Source organism: Vidua macroura, chromosome 2, assembly GCF_024509145.1.
Source record: "Vidua macroura isolate BioBank_ID:100142 chromosome 2, ASM2450914v1, whole genome shotgun sequence".
Taxonomy (NCBI): domain Eukaryota; kingdom Metazoa; phylum Chordata; class Aves; order Passeriformes; family Viduidae; genus Vidua; species Vidua macroura.
The window spans coordinates 85,727,055-85,744,688 of NC_071572.1; the positions used below are offsets into that span (position 1 = coordinate 85,727,055).

General features: G+C 37.2%; 1 protein-coding gene across 2 annotated transcripts in view; it reads left to right on the forward strand.

Annotated features, from left to right (window-relative positions):
* ARHGAP42 (Rho GTPase activating protein 42) overlaps positions 1–17,634 on the forward strand; it is a 144,045-nt gene that overhangs the window by 66,352 nt on the left and 60,059 nt on the right. For both annotated transcript variants that reach the window (XM_053970798.1, XM_053970800.1), the window contains exon 4: positions 10,709–10,780. In XM_053970798.1, the coding sequence (XP_053826773.1) occupies positions 10,709–10,780 (72 nt within the window). The remainder of the gene's footprint in view (positions 1–10,708; positions 10,781–17,634) is intronic.

Genomic DNA, 17,634 nt, shown 5'->3' on the forward strand with positions numbered 1-17,634 from the left:
TGTTTTCTGATTGGTTCAGTGGTGCTATCAGTAGTAAAACTTAAATCCTTTATGCTGTCACTAAGGTAGTAATCCTCTCAATACCTGCTGAGTTTTCTGAGCAACCCTGAATAATTCTGATACTTTCCTGCACATAACAACTGCATTTAAGAATCACCAGCACCTTAAATTCTGCTCAGAAGCTAACAGTGTAAAAAGGATTTGAGCGTTAATACTCTTTGCATAATTCTGTCAGCTTTCACATACTATCTCCCAGAGCACATTGCAGAGCCTTGCCAGAAGTTGAGAAGGTCTGAATAGTCACTGTGAGCTTCGCAGCTGGTAGAGAAAGACATCGTAAGCTTCACTATCAGGATGATACATGCATGGACATTACCAGTTTATTCTTCTGTTGCTGTTGAAGCACCTGGGAGCAGCAACTGACACAGTAGGACCAGCAGGCTGGGACTGGCTTGTGCAGACACTGCTACCAAAGTTTTTTTCCTTGCATGCACTTCAGCAAAGCAAATTTCAAGCAGCATTTCCCTCCAAACTTTTATTGCTAATGAGGTCCCTTTATTCAAATCCATTTCTTGGCAAGGTACATTGTGAGAGGAATGAAGTCAATTTTGTTAAAAGTTACTGTGGGAGGGCAGGAGCAACATTGTTAAATCCATGTCTGGACAATTCCCTTGGTATCATTCTTTGCATCTTAATTTCCCCATGAAGCCTAATCTACAACATGCCAGTATTTACATCTTTATTCAGTATTTGTAATACTTGATACAGAGTTTGATATTTGGAATAGAGTCTTGACACATGAGAAGAGCTGTGGAATTACTTTTGTTATTTTATTCAGGCTCGCAAAGGGAAGGACGGAAGTTAAAATTTAAAATCAGTAATTTTTGTATGATATTGATGTTTGAATTTTTACCCTTACCACTTCAACTACATTATAAAGAATAACTTTTCTGATTTTATTTGGGCCCCTTTTGTACACAGATGTTTCTTCTGGGACTATCCAATGTTCCAACAAACACAGGAATCCTTGCCATTTTGTGTGCTGTGAGTGGGAGGTGACAGACAACTTATGTGCTTGCTCTGAATGCTTTAAAATTTAAGATCTGATTTCCTTCAATTTAACACATGCAACTAGTTTGTGTTTATTAATGGTCATAAAACTAGCCAAGCCCTTTAATAATTCAGCTGGATTTTTTTGTCTTGATACTGACCCCTGACATTCAATTTCTTGAGATTATTATGAAATACTAGCACACTCTCCTTTTTATTTCTCTTATCAACTGCTCTTATTCAATTGTCCATTTCCATGTTTGTCTTCTGAATAATTTGTGTTGCTTTTCCAGAAGGCTGTTTGCATTTATATTGGTATCATCTGTGGATCATAGCATCTAAAAGTATTTATGTAATTTTTTTCTTTAATATTTTATTTTAAAAATGTACATTTTATAAGTGTAAATTTTTGGTATGATTATTTTATAAAAAAAAAAAGAATAAATTTGAAGTGTCTTGTAAAAATTTAAAGACATTTTTGAAGGTTACCATCACATGGTTTTCCTATTGTAATCTAAGTTTATAAAAATCTGTTAAATATGATAGTAGCAGGAAAATATCCAGTTTGGTCTTATTTGGGTCAAATAATTGAGGTATTTAACTTGTTTCTTCATTCACCTACCTAAAGAAAATTAAATATAGCAGTATTTTGGGATTTGAAGTAAAATAAAGAATTATGAGAAAAAAGAATAGCTGACTTTTTACATGGAGCATATATGTGGAACACGACTGTTTTCAGTAATCCGTGTTTTTTTAAGCCCTTGTTTTGTGCATCTTGAAGATGTAAACCAGAATTAACATAACGGTGTTTGTAATTTCACTTCAGTAATTCCCAATGCTTGAAAGGCATCTAATATTCCTCCTCAAACTAATCTGCTTTCTGTAGTCAGGTGGCATTGCTGTAAATAATTTTTAAGGCTGTCCATAAAAAGTATTAGATGTCTCATTGCCTCTATATGTTATCAGAGGCAGTTTTTTCACTGGGCATGTGGCAGGTTTGTAGCCTCTTACTTTACTCCTACTTGTAGTGATTGATAATATAGATCTACTGCACTTTCTTAACTCAGCAGGAAAATTTGAGCATCAGCTTTTAAAATGTAAAGTAAATTTGGTTTGCCAAACCAAATCATTTAGTGGAAGATGATTATAAATGCAATATCTGTCCACATACAAATGGTAGGAATTGAGTAGCTTTTTCTTGGTACTGTTTAAAGTCATGCTTGAAGTATTTGTGGTCCAACGATGGCCAAGAATCTTGTGTTTATGACCAAAACAGATTAGCATACAAACATTAAAACTTAACTGCTGTAAAATAACAACAGTTCTGGGAGTTTAAATATAATGATATTTTCTCTTCATAAGGCAAGAAAGATGTATTAAGCTTACTGCAAATTCTCAGATGGGGAATTTAAAACAGATGGAATGAATATTTAGCTTTTCCCTCCAGAGAAATCACAGACAATGAATTCATTACATGAAAAAGATAATTAAAAGGAAGTAGCATTAAAAAGAAGTATTAAATGAATATGTTGATAATATACTTTATCTAAACATGCCAAACACCATTTTTGCATCTTTAAAAACTTTTAATGTATGGAAATCTTGTTGCAACCTTTACTTTCTTTTGCCTGCAATGGTAAGTTCAGTCATAGATAACCTACCTTATTATGCAAAACAAGAACTATTGATATGCATTTGAAAATTGCTGCTGTAAATTCATGGTGCAAGTATTCTCATCTAAGTTCGTTTTTACCCTTCCTTACATGTCTTGTTGCTCCCTGAGCAATATCTACAAAGTCCATTCTTGCAGTCACTGAGCATTGTTTCTTATGGTTGCCGTTCATGAAGAGATGAACAAACCACTAAGAAAAAATAATTGTAAGATACTTGAAGTCATTTATAAGACATGCTGCATCTTGTATAGTTCTGTTAAATATTTGTTGCCTTGGGAATTTCTGGTGTGCTTCTATAAGATATTGCCAGTGGGTAGCATAAGATGGCTCTGGAGCAGCACTGAGTAACTAGAGTCAGATGGTAGGCACTTTTGGTTTCTGATTATCCAATTTTTTCTGTTGGTTTCCATGCTCAGCTTCTAATGTTGAGTGACTGAGTTAACTGCCTGGTAAGTCCTCAAGCCTCTTTGTGTTGGTGTTGTTACTGAGATGATAATGTCCTCTGTCAGATCTTCCAGTTGGCAGTGCATGAATTGATTTATTAGGGGACACCTGAAGTTCCAGATTTTGTGTGATAGCTGTTACTTAAACTCAAAAACACTTTTTCTCTATTTTTTTTAATGCCAAGCCTTAGAGTTAATACTTCTCTGTTGTTCCTTGGCCCTAAAGCAAGTTAACCAGTGTTAGTGTAGCATGGTCTTAAAGACCCAGGCTTTCAGGGTAATTCATAAGGCTTGGCTTCCTGGGAGGAAGAAGGGAACTCCTGCTCCACAGCCATTGCAGACACAAAGAATATTGGTGCCTCCTTCCAAGAGAATGAAGTTTTTATGAAAGGTTGTACTGGACCTTGGGATTTCTGAATGCTAAAGTACCATAGATATTGTTTTTTTGCCTTATAGATTGAGCTACTACAAAAAAGGTAAGATGCTTGAAGGTGATTGTGCTGTATTTGGTGGGTATTTGCTATGTTGTACCCTAAGTTAGCAGAGGTCTTCATAACCCTGTTTAGGAACGTGTGGAAACAGCCCAGAAAGCATATGCCTCAACTTTGAGACTGCTGGGGTCATAAAGTTAACGAAATGTGGCTTATACAAACACTTCGTTCATGTGCTGATATAATGAAAGCATTTTAAACTTAATTCTTTATAATTACATACTGTTCTTAGTAGAATAGTGGGTAGTTGAAAAATAGCAAAGAAAAAAGAAGATAGTACAAAGGAGTATTTCTAAAATAATACCGACTCACTTATTCCTGCCAATGAGGTCCCAAAATATATTGCTTACAAACTGTAACTATCTTCTTCCTTGGCTGATACTTGGGAGGAACAGAGGAAACTACCAAATGGGACAGAGAGAGAGCCTGAGAGGACCTCCTGGTATTTGATATTTTCCCCAATTTACAAGACAAAGTTGCATCTGGTTAATGATCATAAAGATAGTCACAATACTCACTAGTACTTTCAAATCTAGTTTGTCCACTCACCCATGATTAGATGTTCTGATAGAAAAATGTATCAGGAATCCTTCATTTACCAAGACCTCTACTGAGTAATTGCAAAGTCAAGATACACAAGTCCCTGAAGATCGGCTCAGTTGGTCAGAGCTTGGTGCTCATACCACCAAGGTTGTGGGTTCCCTGGATGGACCATTCTCTTAAGATTTGGACTTGATGATCCTTGTGGCTCCTTTCTGACTCAGAATATCAGTGATCTGAAATTATGTTTGCAATGTTAATTTAAAAATATTATATCTACGTATTTTTTCTATGTGTATTTACACCACATGTCAGTGTGTACTTTTTAGAATATCAATGTTATGTTAAAAAGGAGATGGTAGATTTGAGTCAGATGCTTCTTGAAGACTGACTTTTTTGAAGGTTGGCTGCTTTTTTATCTGCTTGGTCTGTAATCAGTCAAAAGAAAAAAAGCTCCTGAGGACACCTAACATCTGAAATTCTTCAGTTGTTCTTCAGATGAGTTCTGTTCTTCCTCTAATATTTTATGAGGACTCCATAAGGAGACTGGCCTTTCTTTCTGTGCTAAAGGCAGCCTTTGTGCATATTTTCGTGTGTAATTTTTTATGATATTAACAAACAATCACTTCAGGTTTGACAGTATGGTAATGTATTTTTAAATATAAACTATGCAATATAGAAAATTGAAGTTCACTTGAAAACATTGAGAAAAAAACTGATCTAGTGGAAAGCATTGCTGGCCATGACAGGGGGTAGAACCTGATGATCTTTAAGGTGCCTTCCAACCCAAACCATTCTTTGATTCATATGTATAACTACTCCCAGCCTTGACTAGTACGTGATTTATAAGCATACCCTTGTGGCAATATATTAATACCACTTGATACAGCTTTAGGTTTTGGTAAGAAGCTGAATGTTGCATTACATATTGTACATGGAAGTGTCCAGCCTATGTTATTAATTGTCTGTAGTTAAAACTCAGTAGTCTTCTCAATCTCCTTTAACATCAGCTTTACTTTAAATAAGTGGCAGTGGTAGTGATGTTTTTAGGAAATTAACATAAGCTTAGTTATTGTTTGATGTCATCTTTTTTTTTTTTTTTGGTAAAGGTGAGAGATATTAAGATAAACTTCAAGTATATTATTTGTTTTTAAGTATGTGATTTGTCTGTGTAGAGTTTTCTGTACAAAGCTGTAAAAATATTTGTCTTGCTAAAGTCAAGTACTTACAGGCATTGAAATTCACAATATTAACTTTGTGTAATATTTACACTTTTTAACTTCTAAAACAGAAACTGTGCACTTAAGTACATGACTAGTGTTTTATCTTGGCATGTTTATATTCTTTATAACATTCAATTTGATACATAAGTTATACAAAAGCCTGGTTGTCTGTATGTGTTCTCAGCTGTTGTATTTGAGGTTGTATTGATTAGGAGCTGGTGATACAGGCCTCAGACTGAAAGAAGAGGTATTTTGATCAGATGTTAAGAATTGTTAGGAATTGGAAGAAAGATTTAAATTTCAATTATGTCTTTTTGTCTAGCAGATAAATATTTTTCTAAATTAGAAATGCATTACTATGCATATATTACCTACAAAATTTGTTGCCCCCCCTTGAATGAATTTAATTTGTGTTTTCTAAAAGTCTTATACTGACATGAAAATATTTTTCAGCATTCAGAATTTGCAAGCCATTCAGTATTTCAGGGAAATGAGTTCTATTTACCATGTGCTAGTGGGGTCATTCTGTGTAGCCATGAAAAGTGGTCCTAGCAGATTTTGGAACAAAAAAAATGTTTTTTCAAGATACACTATATAAACACAAAAGTTTTTTGTAGTTAAATTGTTTTGCTATCATTCACATAAGTTTAATATAATTCTGTGACTGCAAATGTTCCTCACTTAAATTGTTGCTGTCTTCTGGCGATTGGTAAATCTGTTAACTCAGTTCCTTCTGTCACTTACCTAGTCCTATCCTTACAAATGAAAATACAAAGCTCAAAAGGTATTGATTGTCCTTGTACTGCAGTTCAGCCCTGTAGACACTAAGGTGAAGATAGAAGGCTATAAAACAATTAAGGGCTTAAAATTTCTGTGTCTGTGCTGTTAGTATTTAAAAATTAATTAGCAACTGTGTCAATGTTTTTTTAGATAAATTTCTGTTTATATCCACTGGTTCTACCAAAGTAGAATTACAGATTGCCTTGGGTTGGAAGGGACCTTAAAGGTCATCCAACTCCCAGCTCTCTACCATGGGCAGGGACACCTTCCACTAGACCAAGCTGCTCAAAGCCCCATCCAACTTGGCCTCGAACACTTTGAGGGATGGGACATCCACAACTTCTCTGGGCAACCTGTGCCAGCATCTCAACACCCTCCCAATAAAGGATTTCTTTCTAATATCTAATCTAAACCTGCCCTCTTTCCTAGATGTAAATCTATCTACCCTTTTTCAGTTTAAGTAAAAGAAGAGTGCTGCATGTACAGGCTGTATATCATTCACTCTCCTAAATTCAGAAAAATCAGAAAACTAATTAGAAAACTCATTCAAAACATTAATGTTGACTTGAATTTAAGAAAATCTAGAAATTGAAATATTCAGATACATTTGCAAGAAATTTATTCTTCCCTTTCTAACACTGCATAATAATTATGATTCTGTTAACAGTCTTCATTCTAATGATTGAAACTTCTTTTTAAAAAATTTTAAAAATTGCTAGCCCAAAATGTCTTCAATGTATAGATGTGGATTTTCTCTGTGATGTGCAAAAACCACAGTTTAATCTCAGTATTGGTGCATAAATTCAATTTCACATCTAACTCCTGGAGGGAAAGAGGGTAGTTTGGAAAAGTAGATGATCATGAGTCAGAAAAGACAACTTAAATGGCTTCACCATGTTGTCTCAAAGACTGTCAGGGTGTATTGAATGTTGCAGTTATGCAAACAATGATCAACCTCGTAAGTTGTCCAAACTGCCTTAGAAAAAGTATTTTGAAATTTTAACTGCTTCTTTTTCAAATATATTTTAAAACTTTTGGGTGGTTTTAGTGGTACTTATTTCAGTGTTGCTTTTATCAACAAGTAGAATTAACTAGAACTAAGTGGAATACCAAAGATAAAAATCTGAATAAGCTTTAGTTTAGAAAAATCTGTTTCTTTATTACTGTATCTAATATAGCTCTCTCAAATGTCAAAGTAATATTCTTGTATTATGTCTGCTAATACTTGTCTAGCATCTTAATTAAAAAAAGACTGATGAACTGTCATTAAACTTGTGTTATTCTTTTCTTTTTCTAAAGAAACACCATTGCTTTTGCCAAACAAGAGAAACAATCACGTAATTTGATTGACTGCCACATATTAACCATGCTCAGCACTGGAACTGTGTAACAGTCAATAACTATTAGATCAACAAAATGTAAGTTCTCTAAAGGTGTGACTAATCTGAATAAGCATGGAAGGGTAAGATCCATATTTTAGACACAACATGGATTTCTGAAGTTGCTGTTTACAAAAGCTGTTACAGTCTTTTGGACATTGATTGCCTGTTCCCAGTGTCCCTGATTTCAACCTAGCACAATAACTGAGTGGGAGAGGGATTGTCATCTTGGCAGGAAAAAAGATACTCTATTAGGACCACACAGTGAAAATTTCAGATTATGTAAAGCAATCAGATTTCCATAGAAATGGTTGTGGGAGTATCGGATTACTACTTTAAAGGGGACGCAGAAGAGTGGGGGGGGAGGGCTGTATGCAGATTTATAACCCTTAAGAAAGAAACTGTGAGGTAGTTGCAGTGATACTAATTGACAAAGAAAGGAAATTAATATATGAATATGTAAGGCAAAAGTTCTTTTTTCTCTCTAATTTTCAGTTTCCAAAAGCTAGGCCCAACCTGGTGGAAATTGATGGAAGTCTTTACACAGTGGAGTGTTCTGCATCTTGTAATAGTGGCTGTTGAAATGCATATGCTGGGATTTTCTTAGGTCCTTTGCTGCCACATTCACCCTCTCCAAAACCAAAGCTTATTTCTTGCCTAGATCCTAATTTTGCTGGGAGATGAATTGTCACAACAAAGCTCTTGCCGGTATAACCTTTCAGCCCAGGGATGGACTTGGAATGTGTTCTGTTGATGTGAATTAGCAGATCTATTCAGAGGCCCAGACCTGTCTAAATGAAAGCCTGGCAATGGCTGCTGTCCATTCCCACTTCATGTATAACTGTGGGAGTATAACACTGTGGTTCAGTCCAGCAAAGCCACTTACTTCTCAGACAAATCCTCTCAGTTCCATATGCTTTCTATATCTGTGTTCTTCCATGGTGTTTGAAACAGGATCCTCTTTTTCCAAGATACTTCATTTGCTTTGCCGCAGCTTTGAGCGAGATGGGTAGGAGTTGTGTTTCAGTCACTTTAATGCTGCCAAGAGGACAATATATGCAGTGATGTCTTCTGGTGTGTCATGGAGGCTGCATGGGCATGGTAACATTGTGTCAAGGGAGGGGCCATTCAGCTCCACATGGGGTTAGTTTGACTGGCAGTGACTAGCAGCAGGACTAGAATGGACTGGTATCAGAAATAACTACTTAATAATACTTAATATTTAATACTACTTAATAATATATATCTGTCTCCCTTAATTGAACTGTGACATATTTAGCAATGAATCTAAAGGGCAGAGAAAAACTTAGTTTGGGACATGAAAAAAAAAAATTGCATCTACATTTCCATACCAGTGACTCTAGCAATCATTTGTGGTTTCGGTGTGTGTTGCTAAAAGCCATGTACATACTCTGTAAGCTATCAAAACTTCCAGCTGGTGCTTCCAGGCATATGCACTGAAATTTTGCTTGGTAGTAGGCAAGTCATTTAAGTTTTGCACTGCTGTTCATCTGCTTTAGTGCTCCTTGGGAATGAAATTATCTTTTGCTAGGTGCATGCACTTTGCCTTGTAAAAGGTGTTGAGTCCCAGCTAGATTGCTGGATGATGGCTAAAAATCTATATATTATTGGGAAGCATCCACTTGGAGAGTAAGGTAGTACTGTAGTCTGGTCCAGTGGTACTGATGGAAGATGTTGAATGCAATGAAAACATTCCTCCTCATCCTCTGCTCCTGATTTTTGTTTTTAAATGTAGCACATTTCGATCATGGTATCACTGAGCATTCAAGTATTGCCATTGCAGTCTTGGACTTCACTTCATAAGGGTATCAAAGAGAGTCTCAGCTTCTCTTAAAATTTTGCCCTGCTAAGAGATGTGGTGATTCTGTGTTCTTTTGAATTGTAATGTTAGGTTTGGGAAGAAAGTTTGTTTGTATTCCAATGGGTTTATTCTATATGGTTTTTATTACAGCCTTTTTGGAAGTTTTTGTGCTCAACTGACAATGTAACTTATCAATTACTGTTATGGAAGAACCGCAAGAACTGTATTCATTCACATTTGGCTTAGGTACATCTTAGCTTTGCCCAGACCACTAAACCTGCCAAAGCCCAAATTATGAGTGCTGGTAAAGACTGTACTGGTGAGGAGAAAAAAAGCTATTTGTGCAGAAGACCCAGAGTTTTGCCTGTATAATAGAATATTGTAATGTGATTTATTGTACTTTATTTCTGATATGTTGACAGGTATTAGTTTCTCTGATTTTCATCAGCAAGGGCAATTTAATTGGTTATTCTTGCTGTCTCTAAAAGGCAAATGGGGAAATTATGCTTCCTTTCCTTGGAGAGTGGCATGATGGCTTGGCTGCCATTTGTATTCTGCTGCTTGTGTGTTTCCAGTCCCAAATGACTACAGACTGCTTTTGGTGATTGCTGCTGGGAATGGGTTTCAGGGAGGAGTTCCCAGGACTGGATTTACACTAAATAAACAGAGGCCAGAGGGGAAAACTGTGTTTCATTAAGAACTCTGGTTTAGGTTAAAGGGACAAAAATAACTGCAGGACATCTTAAATTAGTTTAAAAACTAAAAAAGTGAAGGAACCCAATCTAGATTATTTATTTTAAGTGCCCACTTTTCTTTTTGGAGTTCTCTGCCTCACTGTCTTCTGCTCAGTGTACCTAGGTCTATAATCCAAAGGGATAGCCGAAAAGATTCAGCTGTCAAAGTTTCAGATTCCATAAACACAGACTATTTTAGTCAGTGCTGTCAGTATTCACGTGTTTGTCTTCTTTGTTCTGCCAAAATATATTCCTGAAAGTTTTCATTTTCTATTCTGGTTTTAGGCAAGATGCAAAAAAATGGAAGTACCAGAAAACCTTCTGCATATTGGAGAGAAAATTACTGTATCTTCCATTAAAACTGCTTTAATTATTCATAAAAATGTTCTGTAGTAGACTAGTGTACATGTGTGTTGTCTGCTTTGTGTAAAGAAAACAGAATTATTTGCCTTCTGCTCTTACCAGAATGTTTCGGATATGCATTTTTCAGTCTTGCACATTGGCAGAGTTGCAGTGAGTCCACTTTCTGCAAATACTCTGTATTAAGAAGATATCCTTTATGTTACATTGCAGATCCAGAATGCTAATGATGTGTTAATAACACCGCTGGAGAAGTTTCGAAAAGAACAAATAGGAGCAGCAAAAGTAAGTGGCTGGGGTTGTTTTTCACTTCATGTTTATTTGAGTTTATCAGTGTGTTTTGAAGGCTGGACTGAAAACAAGCATTTTGTATTCAAACAGACTTGATACCATCCTCATTAATATGTTAGTAAATTATACTAAATTCTTTGCTTCAGAGGAGGGGACAATTTAGAAATGGAGCTTAAAGACTGGTAATATGCATAGAAGATAGCTCTTGCTACTGTTGCACATTCCTATCATCAAGCTGATAGCTGCCACAATTCCTACCATCTGGCATTGTGTTCATCTTCTGATGTCTGCATTTACATTATGCTGTGTCTTGGGTTAACCCAGAACCACAGGGAGGATTCAAACGGCTGCTATGAGTCCCTCAAGCAGACATTGTATAAAGACAGAAGACAGTTTCAGTATGATCTCTGCCTCTGCTTTCCCTCTCCTCTTTACATGACTGATGCAGTGCAATGGTTCATGTTCATTTTGCCAGAGTATTCAGCTTAATATTCTTCAGGTATTTTCCCATGGTGGAAGTGCTCTAGTTGGTAATTATATCTGGTTCTTTGTTAAGTGTTATATCTGTGTGAAAGAGACAATGCAGGTTGTCTATACCACAGTTCACTAGTCAGCTCAGGAAATCAGATATATTGGGGAAAAGTATGTTGGAATTAGCTGTTAGTCTAGAAGAGCTGTTTTCAGTCTGATCCTGAATTTTTGAGTGGCTGTCAGTGTCTGCTTTCATTACAGTCTCTGGGATATGCATGGAGGATGTGGTAGTCAACTAGAGGTTATAGTTCTTCTGTCTGCATAAAAACACTAGTTCTGAACCATTTTGCATCTTATATTAGTGCTCATAAAAATTTCTGGGAAATGTTGCATTTGTAAGGTTAAGTGAGTACAAAAAAAAGCTCTCTGATATTGCAGGTGAGGTTGTGCTTGTGTGTTACTCAAAGAAACTCAGAAGAACAGAGCTATTGGAAAGGGACACCAAAGGTTTATGCTTCTTGTACTTCTGTTGTGAATGTGTAGCAAACACATGGGGCTGCTTCCGCACAGGAACTAAGTAGATGTTAGTGAAGAATGTGTACTGTGAACTTGAGGTCAGATTTCTCTGAAGTGGGTGTTCTTTACCCTTTCACTTGATATGTTTTTGTGTACAGCTACATTCTTCTCTTGTCCCACCCCTATGCTGCTGTGAGATGCAGGACTGGGTGTTTATTTACCATGCTGCATGAATCAGAATTTAATCCCAGCACAAAATTATTTTTAGTTTTCAGTAGATTTTAGTAATGTCATCCAGTTCTTTGTAGTACTGTTTCATTTAATATTCTCACGGTTTAAGGGATATCATTCTTCAGAGCACTGTATTTGAAAGCTCAACCCACCATACTGCTGACTGTCTTGCTGCATGACAGAGACAATCCATAGGTGGTTCACAGGACTCTCTGCAGAACTCTCTACAACACTCAGATTTCCTGTGAATAAATATATCACTCAGTAGATGTCAACACATGCAAATGATCTAATTGAAGATGACTCCTTTGGTTTTTGTATCATCAAGAATATTAAAGGCAGGGCACTACAGGACAGGTTGAGTCCTCTGTTTGGTATATCACAATGGCTAGTTTCTTTTCCATATCTCTTCCATGTAAAATATGGGCATCTGCTCCTCTTAGAGTTTTGACTTGTCCTTGGTCATACTACACTGTACAGAATGAGTTCAGGAGGGAGCCTGGCTCAGCTAACTCTATTCCAGTGTCTAATGCACTTTATTACACAATGCTGTGTGTTTTGGAGAGTCCGGGATACTTGGCTTGACACATGGATACCCTAAAGAGAGCTCTCCCAGGTCATTGTTTTATAAAATGTCAAACAAACATATTTTCTAGCACTGCACATGGAGTTCAACTGCCAAACTCAGAAATGAGAGATTCAGAAAGCCGTCATAGCCAAGTGTCATACATTTGCCTTTGAATTGATTTTTATCAGTGGAAGCAATTACAGCTGGTCTTTAACTAAATGGTATCAACACAAACAAGTCAGAGCTTAATTAGATTCAGTATTATTTTTCTAGTAATTACAAAATAGCAACATATGATCTAGCAATAATGAGACCCATTGAAGTAGAGTAGAAATTTGGGCTTTGTGAAACCCATTATTGGTAAAGAAAACATGGTCAGATTGCTTACCCCTACTTCTGTTCACTGGGATCATCCCTTGAGCATTAATGAGCTCTTATAAATATAGAATGAGTTGAGCTTGCTGGTTATTTATCTGCAGTTAATGAAGGTTTGCACAGAGATTTGGCTCTTTGAACTCCTCTGGCATGATTTGTGCTGATAGCCAAACAGAAGATACAGATGTTTTCTTGTTTGGATTTTAGCAGCAAGTTTCACAGAAGACTGAGAATGTCACTTTTTACTTGTGGTGTTTTCTAGACACATCAGTTGAGTGGACCTTACCAGGTTCACAGCAGGTGCGAGCTGTTTTCTTTCCTGTAGTGTTAGTCTACAACAGTGTGTAGAATGGTATTCATATAAAATCCAAACTTGCTTCTGTTTCTCTGTCATCCCTCTCCTGTCCAAAATCCCCAAACATTTCTGTGTACACGTTGCTCCCTAAAGAAAAACTGGAGATGTCCCAGCTGACTGAAGCTGGTGAAAGTTGTCCCAGTTTTCAAGAAGTGCAAGAAGGAGGACCCTAGAAAACATAGGCCTGTCAGTGTGACTTCAGTGCCTGGTACAGTTATGGAGAAGATTATTCTGGGAGGTATTGAAAAACACCTGAAAGACAATGCAGTTATTAGAGACAGCCAGCATGGCTTCATGCGGGGAAAGTCCTGCTTGTCAAACTCTATTTCCTGTAATGACAAGCTAACCTACCTACCTGATCAAGAGAGGCCAGTTGGTGTAATCTTTCCATGCTGTCACAGGATCCTTCTGGACAAAATGTCCAGCATTCAGCTGAATAAACACTTCATGCTGTGGGTGAGAATTGGCTCACGAGTCAGGCACAAAGGGTTTTAACGAGTGGGGTTGCATCATACTGTTGGCCTGTCACTAGTGGGGTTCCACAGGGTTCCATCCTCTGCCCTGTGCTCTTCAACATCTTCATAAATTGCTTGGACACAGGATTGGAAGGGATACTGAGCAAGTTTGCAGATGATCCAAAACTGGGAGCAGCTGTTGACTCCCTCAAAGAGAGGGAGGCCCTGCAGAGAGGCCTGGACAGATTAGAGGACTGTGCAGTCACCAACCAGGTGAAATTCAACAAGAGAAAGTGCTGGATTCTGCACCTGGGATGGGGCAGCCCTGGATGTACAGACAGACTGGGAAATGAGATGCTGCAGAGCAGTACTGCACAAAGGGACCTGGGGGTCCTGGCCTGTGGCAAGTTGAACATGAGGCAGCAGTGCCCTGGCAGCCAGGAGGGCCAACCCTGTCCTGGGGGGCATCAGGCACAGCATGGCCAGACGGGCAAGGGAGGGGATTGTCCTGCTCTGCTCTGCACTGGGGCGGCCTCACCTCCAGTGCTGGGGGCAGTTCTGGCTGCCACAATATAAGACAGGAAGCTATTAGAAAGTGTCCATAGGAGGGCTATGAAGGTGGTGAAGGGTCTGGAGAGGAAGCTATCCAAGGATACACTGAGATAACTTGCTCTGTTCAGCCTGGAGGGGAGGAAACTGGCCCAGGGCAGTGGTCACAGCACCAGCCTGACAGAGTTCAAGAAGCATTGGACAGCGCTCTCGGGCACATGGTGTGACTCTTGAGGATGGTCTTGCGCAGGGCCAGGAGTTGGACTTGATCCTTTTGGGTGCCACCAACTTAGCATATTCTGTGATTTTGTGATTCTGTGGATGGTGCAACCTCCACAGGATAGCTGATAGTAATGTCACATTTCTAGAGCTGTTAGTTCGTAATTAATTTGCATCATAATATCTTATGGACAAACATTTAAGGAGATTGGGTATAGAAGCAGGAGATTGGTATGCCTTTAGCATTGGCAATGTTAGCAGTAGCTAGAGATCCAAGCAGCTGGATCCAAGCAGTTGGGTGTTGGACTCTGTCTTCTAATCGGACTTTGACATTATAAATTTTAGTACCCTGTTGTGTTTCCAAATTTTGTGGAAGAAAAATATTATTAGATAGTTGTGTTACCAATACACAAAACAGGAAATTATATTAGGTACTACTTTCAGATTTTGCTGGGAGTGAAAATTATGTGAGAGAGTACTTAAAAGTGATTTCTGGGAATTTTTATTTCTTTTCTAAAACACCAGATAAAATTCAGTTGCATATAAATACAAGTAAACCCCACCCTCCCAAGGGAAAAAAGAGGAAAAGTTATAGATTATGAGAATCACCATTTTATTTTAGTAATAAATAAGTTCACAAGATTTTTTGCTACCATGATGAATATCCTATAGATGTTTTTAATATAGAGAATGAGATTTTTTTTTTCAAAACTATAATGAGTTTAGGCAAAAATATGGTCACAGAAATCAAAAAGAATATGGAGGATAAAATATATCCTGTTAATGTTACCAAGCTATATTTTAAGGACAGTATAAACTCAGAGTACAAAGTTCAAGTGTTTTTGGACTATCACAAGAATAACATTAAAGACCAATTCTTCACATGCACTTCAAAAACCTGAAGGTACCCAACAAATTTAAGAAACATTCCCCATAAAACATTAGTGTTTGTAATCTAACCAGCAATATACAAATCTACAGCACTTGCTCTTCTTAATTTATACTACTTGCTCTTCTGTTTTTATTGCACATATTTCAGTTATTCCTTTTCTGTACACACTCAGTTTAAATAAAGCTGAGTTCTCTCCAGAGACTACACAAACCCAGCTTTGCATTGGACAGCCTGTTGATTTACTCCATCTGAGTTTAAAAAAATGACCTCTCCAATTATTGTAGCAAGGCGAGCAGAAGCCGGGTGAGGTAACTGGGAAAGGATTCCAGGCATGAAGCCTTTTGCCTTATTTGGTCAATGTGGTTTGCAAGGCCCCAGCTGGTAACTCTGGTGAGCTCATTGTGTGATGTGTTTTGGACAGTAAAGCCAAACCTTCCTCCTTCTTTTTATCCATTGAGTACAGTATTTAGCAATATTTGTTCCAATGTTCATTGATCTTTAATACAACTTAAATCAGATCAAAGACAACAGAAGCAATTTTGGTTTTAAGACTTAAAAGGAGAGTTTTGTTTCCTCTTTACAATTCCATCTGTTTGTTTCATAAAATAATTTATTTTGGCCAGGAGGGTTAGTTTTTATCATTATTTAATTTCATTCATTTATTCAAAGCAGTGAATTCCTTTCTACTTGGGAAACCAATCCATATTCACTGCTGGGATTAATTTTCCCGCATCTTTACTCACATCTATCTTCACATGTAGGCATGCAGCAGGTAGCACGTTCTCTCTGTGTTTGATTTGGATTGTCTAGAAATTGAGGAATATGAAACAAACAAAACCTCTCATTTTTTAAGGTCTGTCAGAAAGCTGTCAAAGCAGAATTTTAGATAGGTATCTAAGATCATTAGAAATACCAAAATGCCCATTTGGTGAACCAGTTTCCTCAGTATCTGATCAAATCATAGCACTTGTTGTCCTTTAACTGAGAAAAATGAGTGACCTTGCTGTAGTAGGTACAGTAGGAGGTGTTTCATTACAAGTGGTGTCTGTCACTCAAGGCTTGGTATTTGCATCCACTAGATTTGTTGTGTTTTAATGTCAATTTGAACCGTGGAGGGAGGGGACCAGGATAAGGAAGCACAAAGAGAGGACAAGCAAGGGGAATTATTGATGGCCAAATTTTTGGAGTTAAAATGCAAAAGTTTCTCAAAAACAGTCGCTACCAGTTACCTCATATCTGTTTTGATAACTTATTCTGTAGGCAAGGAAATACAGGGGATAAAACCTATTTCTGTTTCAACCAGGCTTTTATAACATTTTACATGAATCATTATAATGTAGTTTAGATGGGGCTTAGTATGAGAAGCCCAGTCTGTCAGAGGAACTAGCACATGGGAAAAGGGCAGTGAGTTTTGTTTATAGGAGGAACTGTCTGATTAGAGGAAAGTCACCAGCTAAAAGATCCCATGGGGCAATTTGAGATCAGTCTGTTGTTTTATTTTTGGTAATGACCAGGTAAAAAAATCTGGTGGTATTGCCATAGGTTGCTGAGATAGAGGAGGAGGGCTGGAGGATTGGAAATATAGTGTAAGATTAAATAATTGAGCATGAGGAACTGAGGATACTCAATGGTCATGAGACAGCTGCATACCAAAAAATCTGCTGTACTGATAAATAACTCATGATAATCTCTTTAGGTGTTATAGGTTAATAGGCATCTATCTGTGGTAGATAGAGAAGTACAAATTCTCTCTAGCTTTTCGTTTGCTTACATAAATCCTCAAGTTTTGGCTAAAGTTTCTGAACTTTGAAAGTTGTGAATTGCACTAGTAAATGCATTTCATTCCAAGGTTTTGGTCCTAGAACACTTACATTTGAGAAATAATCCCATATAGGTTGTCTAATCTGATATTTTACTTAAACTAGCATTATCAAATGCAAGAAATGAGAAATCAGAACTTGCATTTAATGAAAATGTATAATATAAAATTATTTTTAAAATACATCAAATGTATTTTCCCTTATTCATATAAATATAGGGAAATATCAAGCAGTGAAAGACCTATTTTTGCCCCAAACAACATGATTGTAATGCCAGTATGATTAGCCATTGCTTCATCTACACTTGTGTATGTGAAATATTTGGGAAGGTTCAAAAACAGTGAAGAGCTCTGTATGCATACATTTCATCTAAGAAAGTCTTACTTTCTCCTGTGCA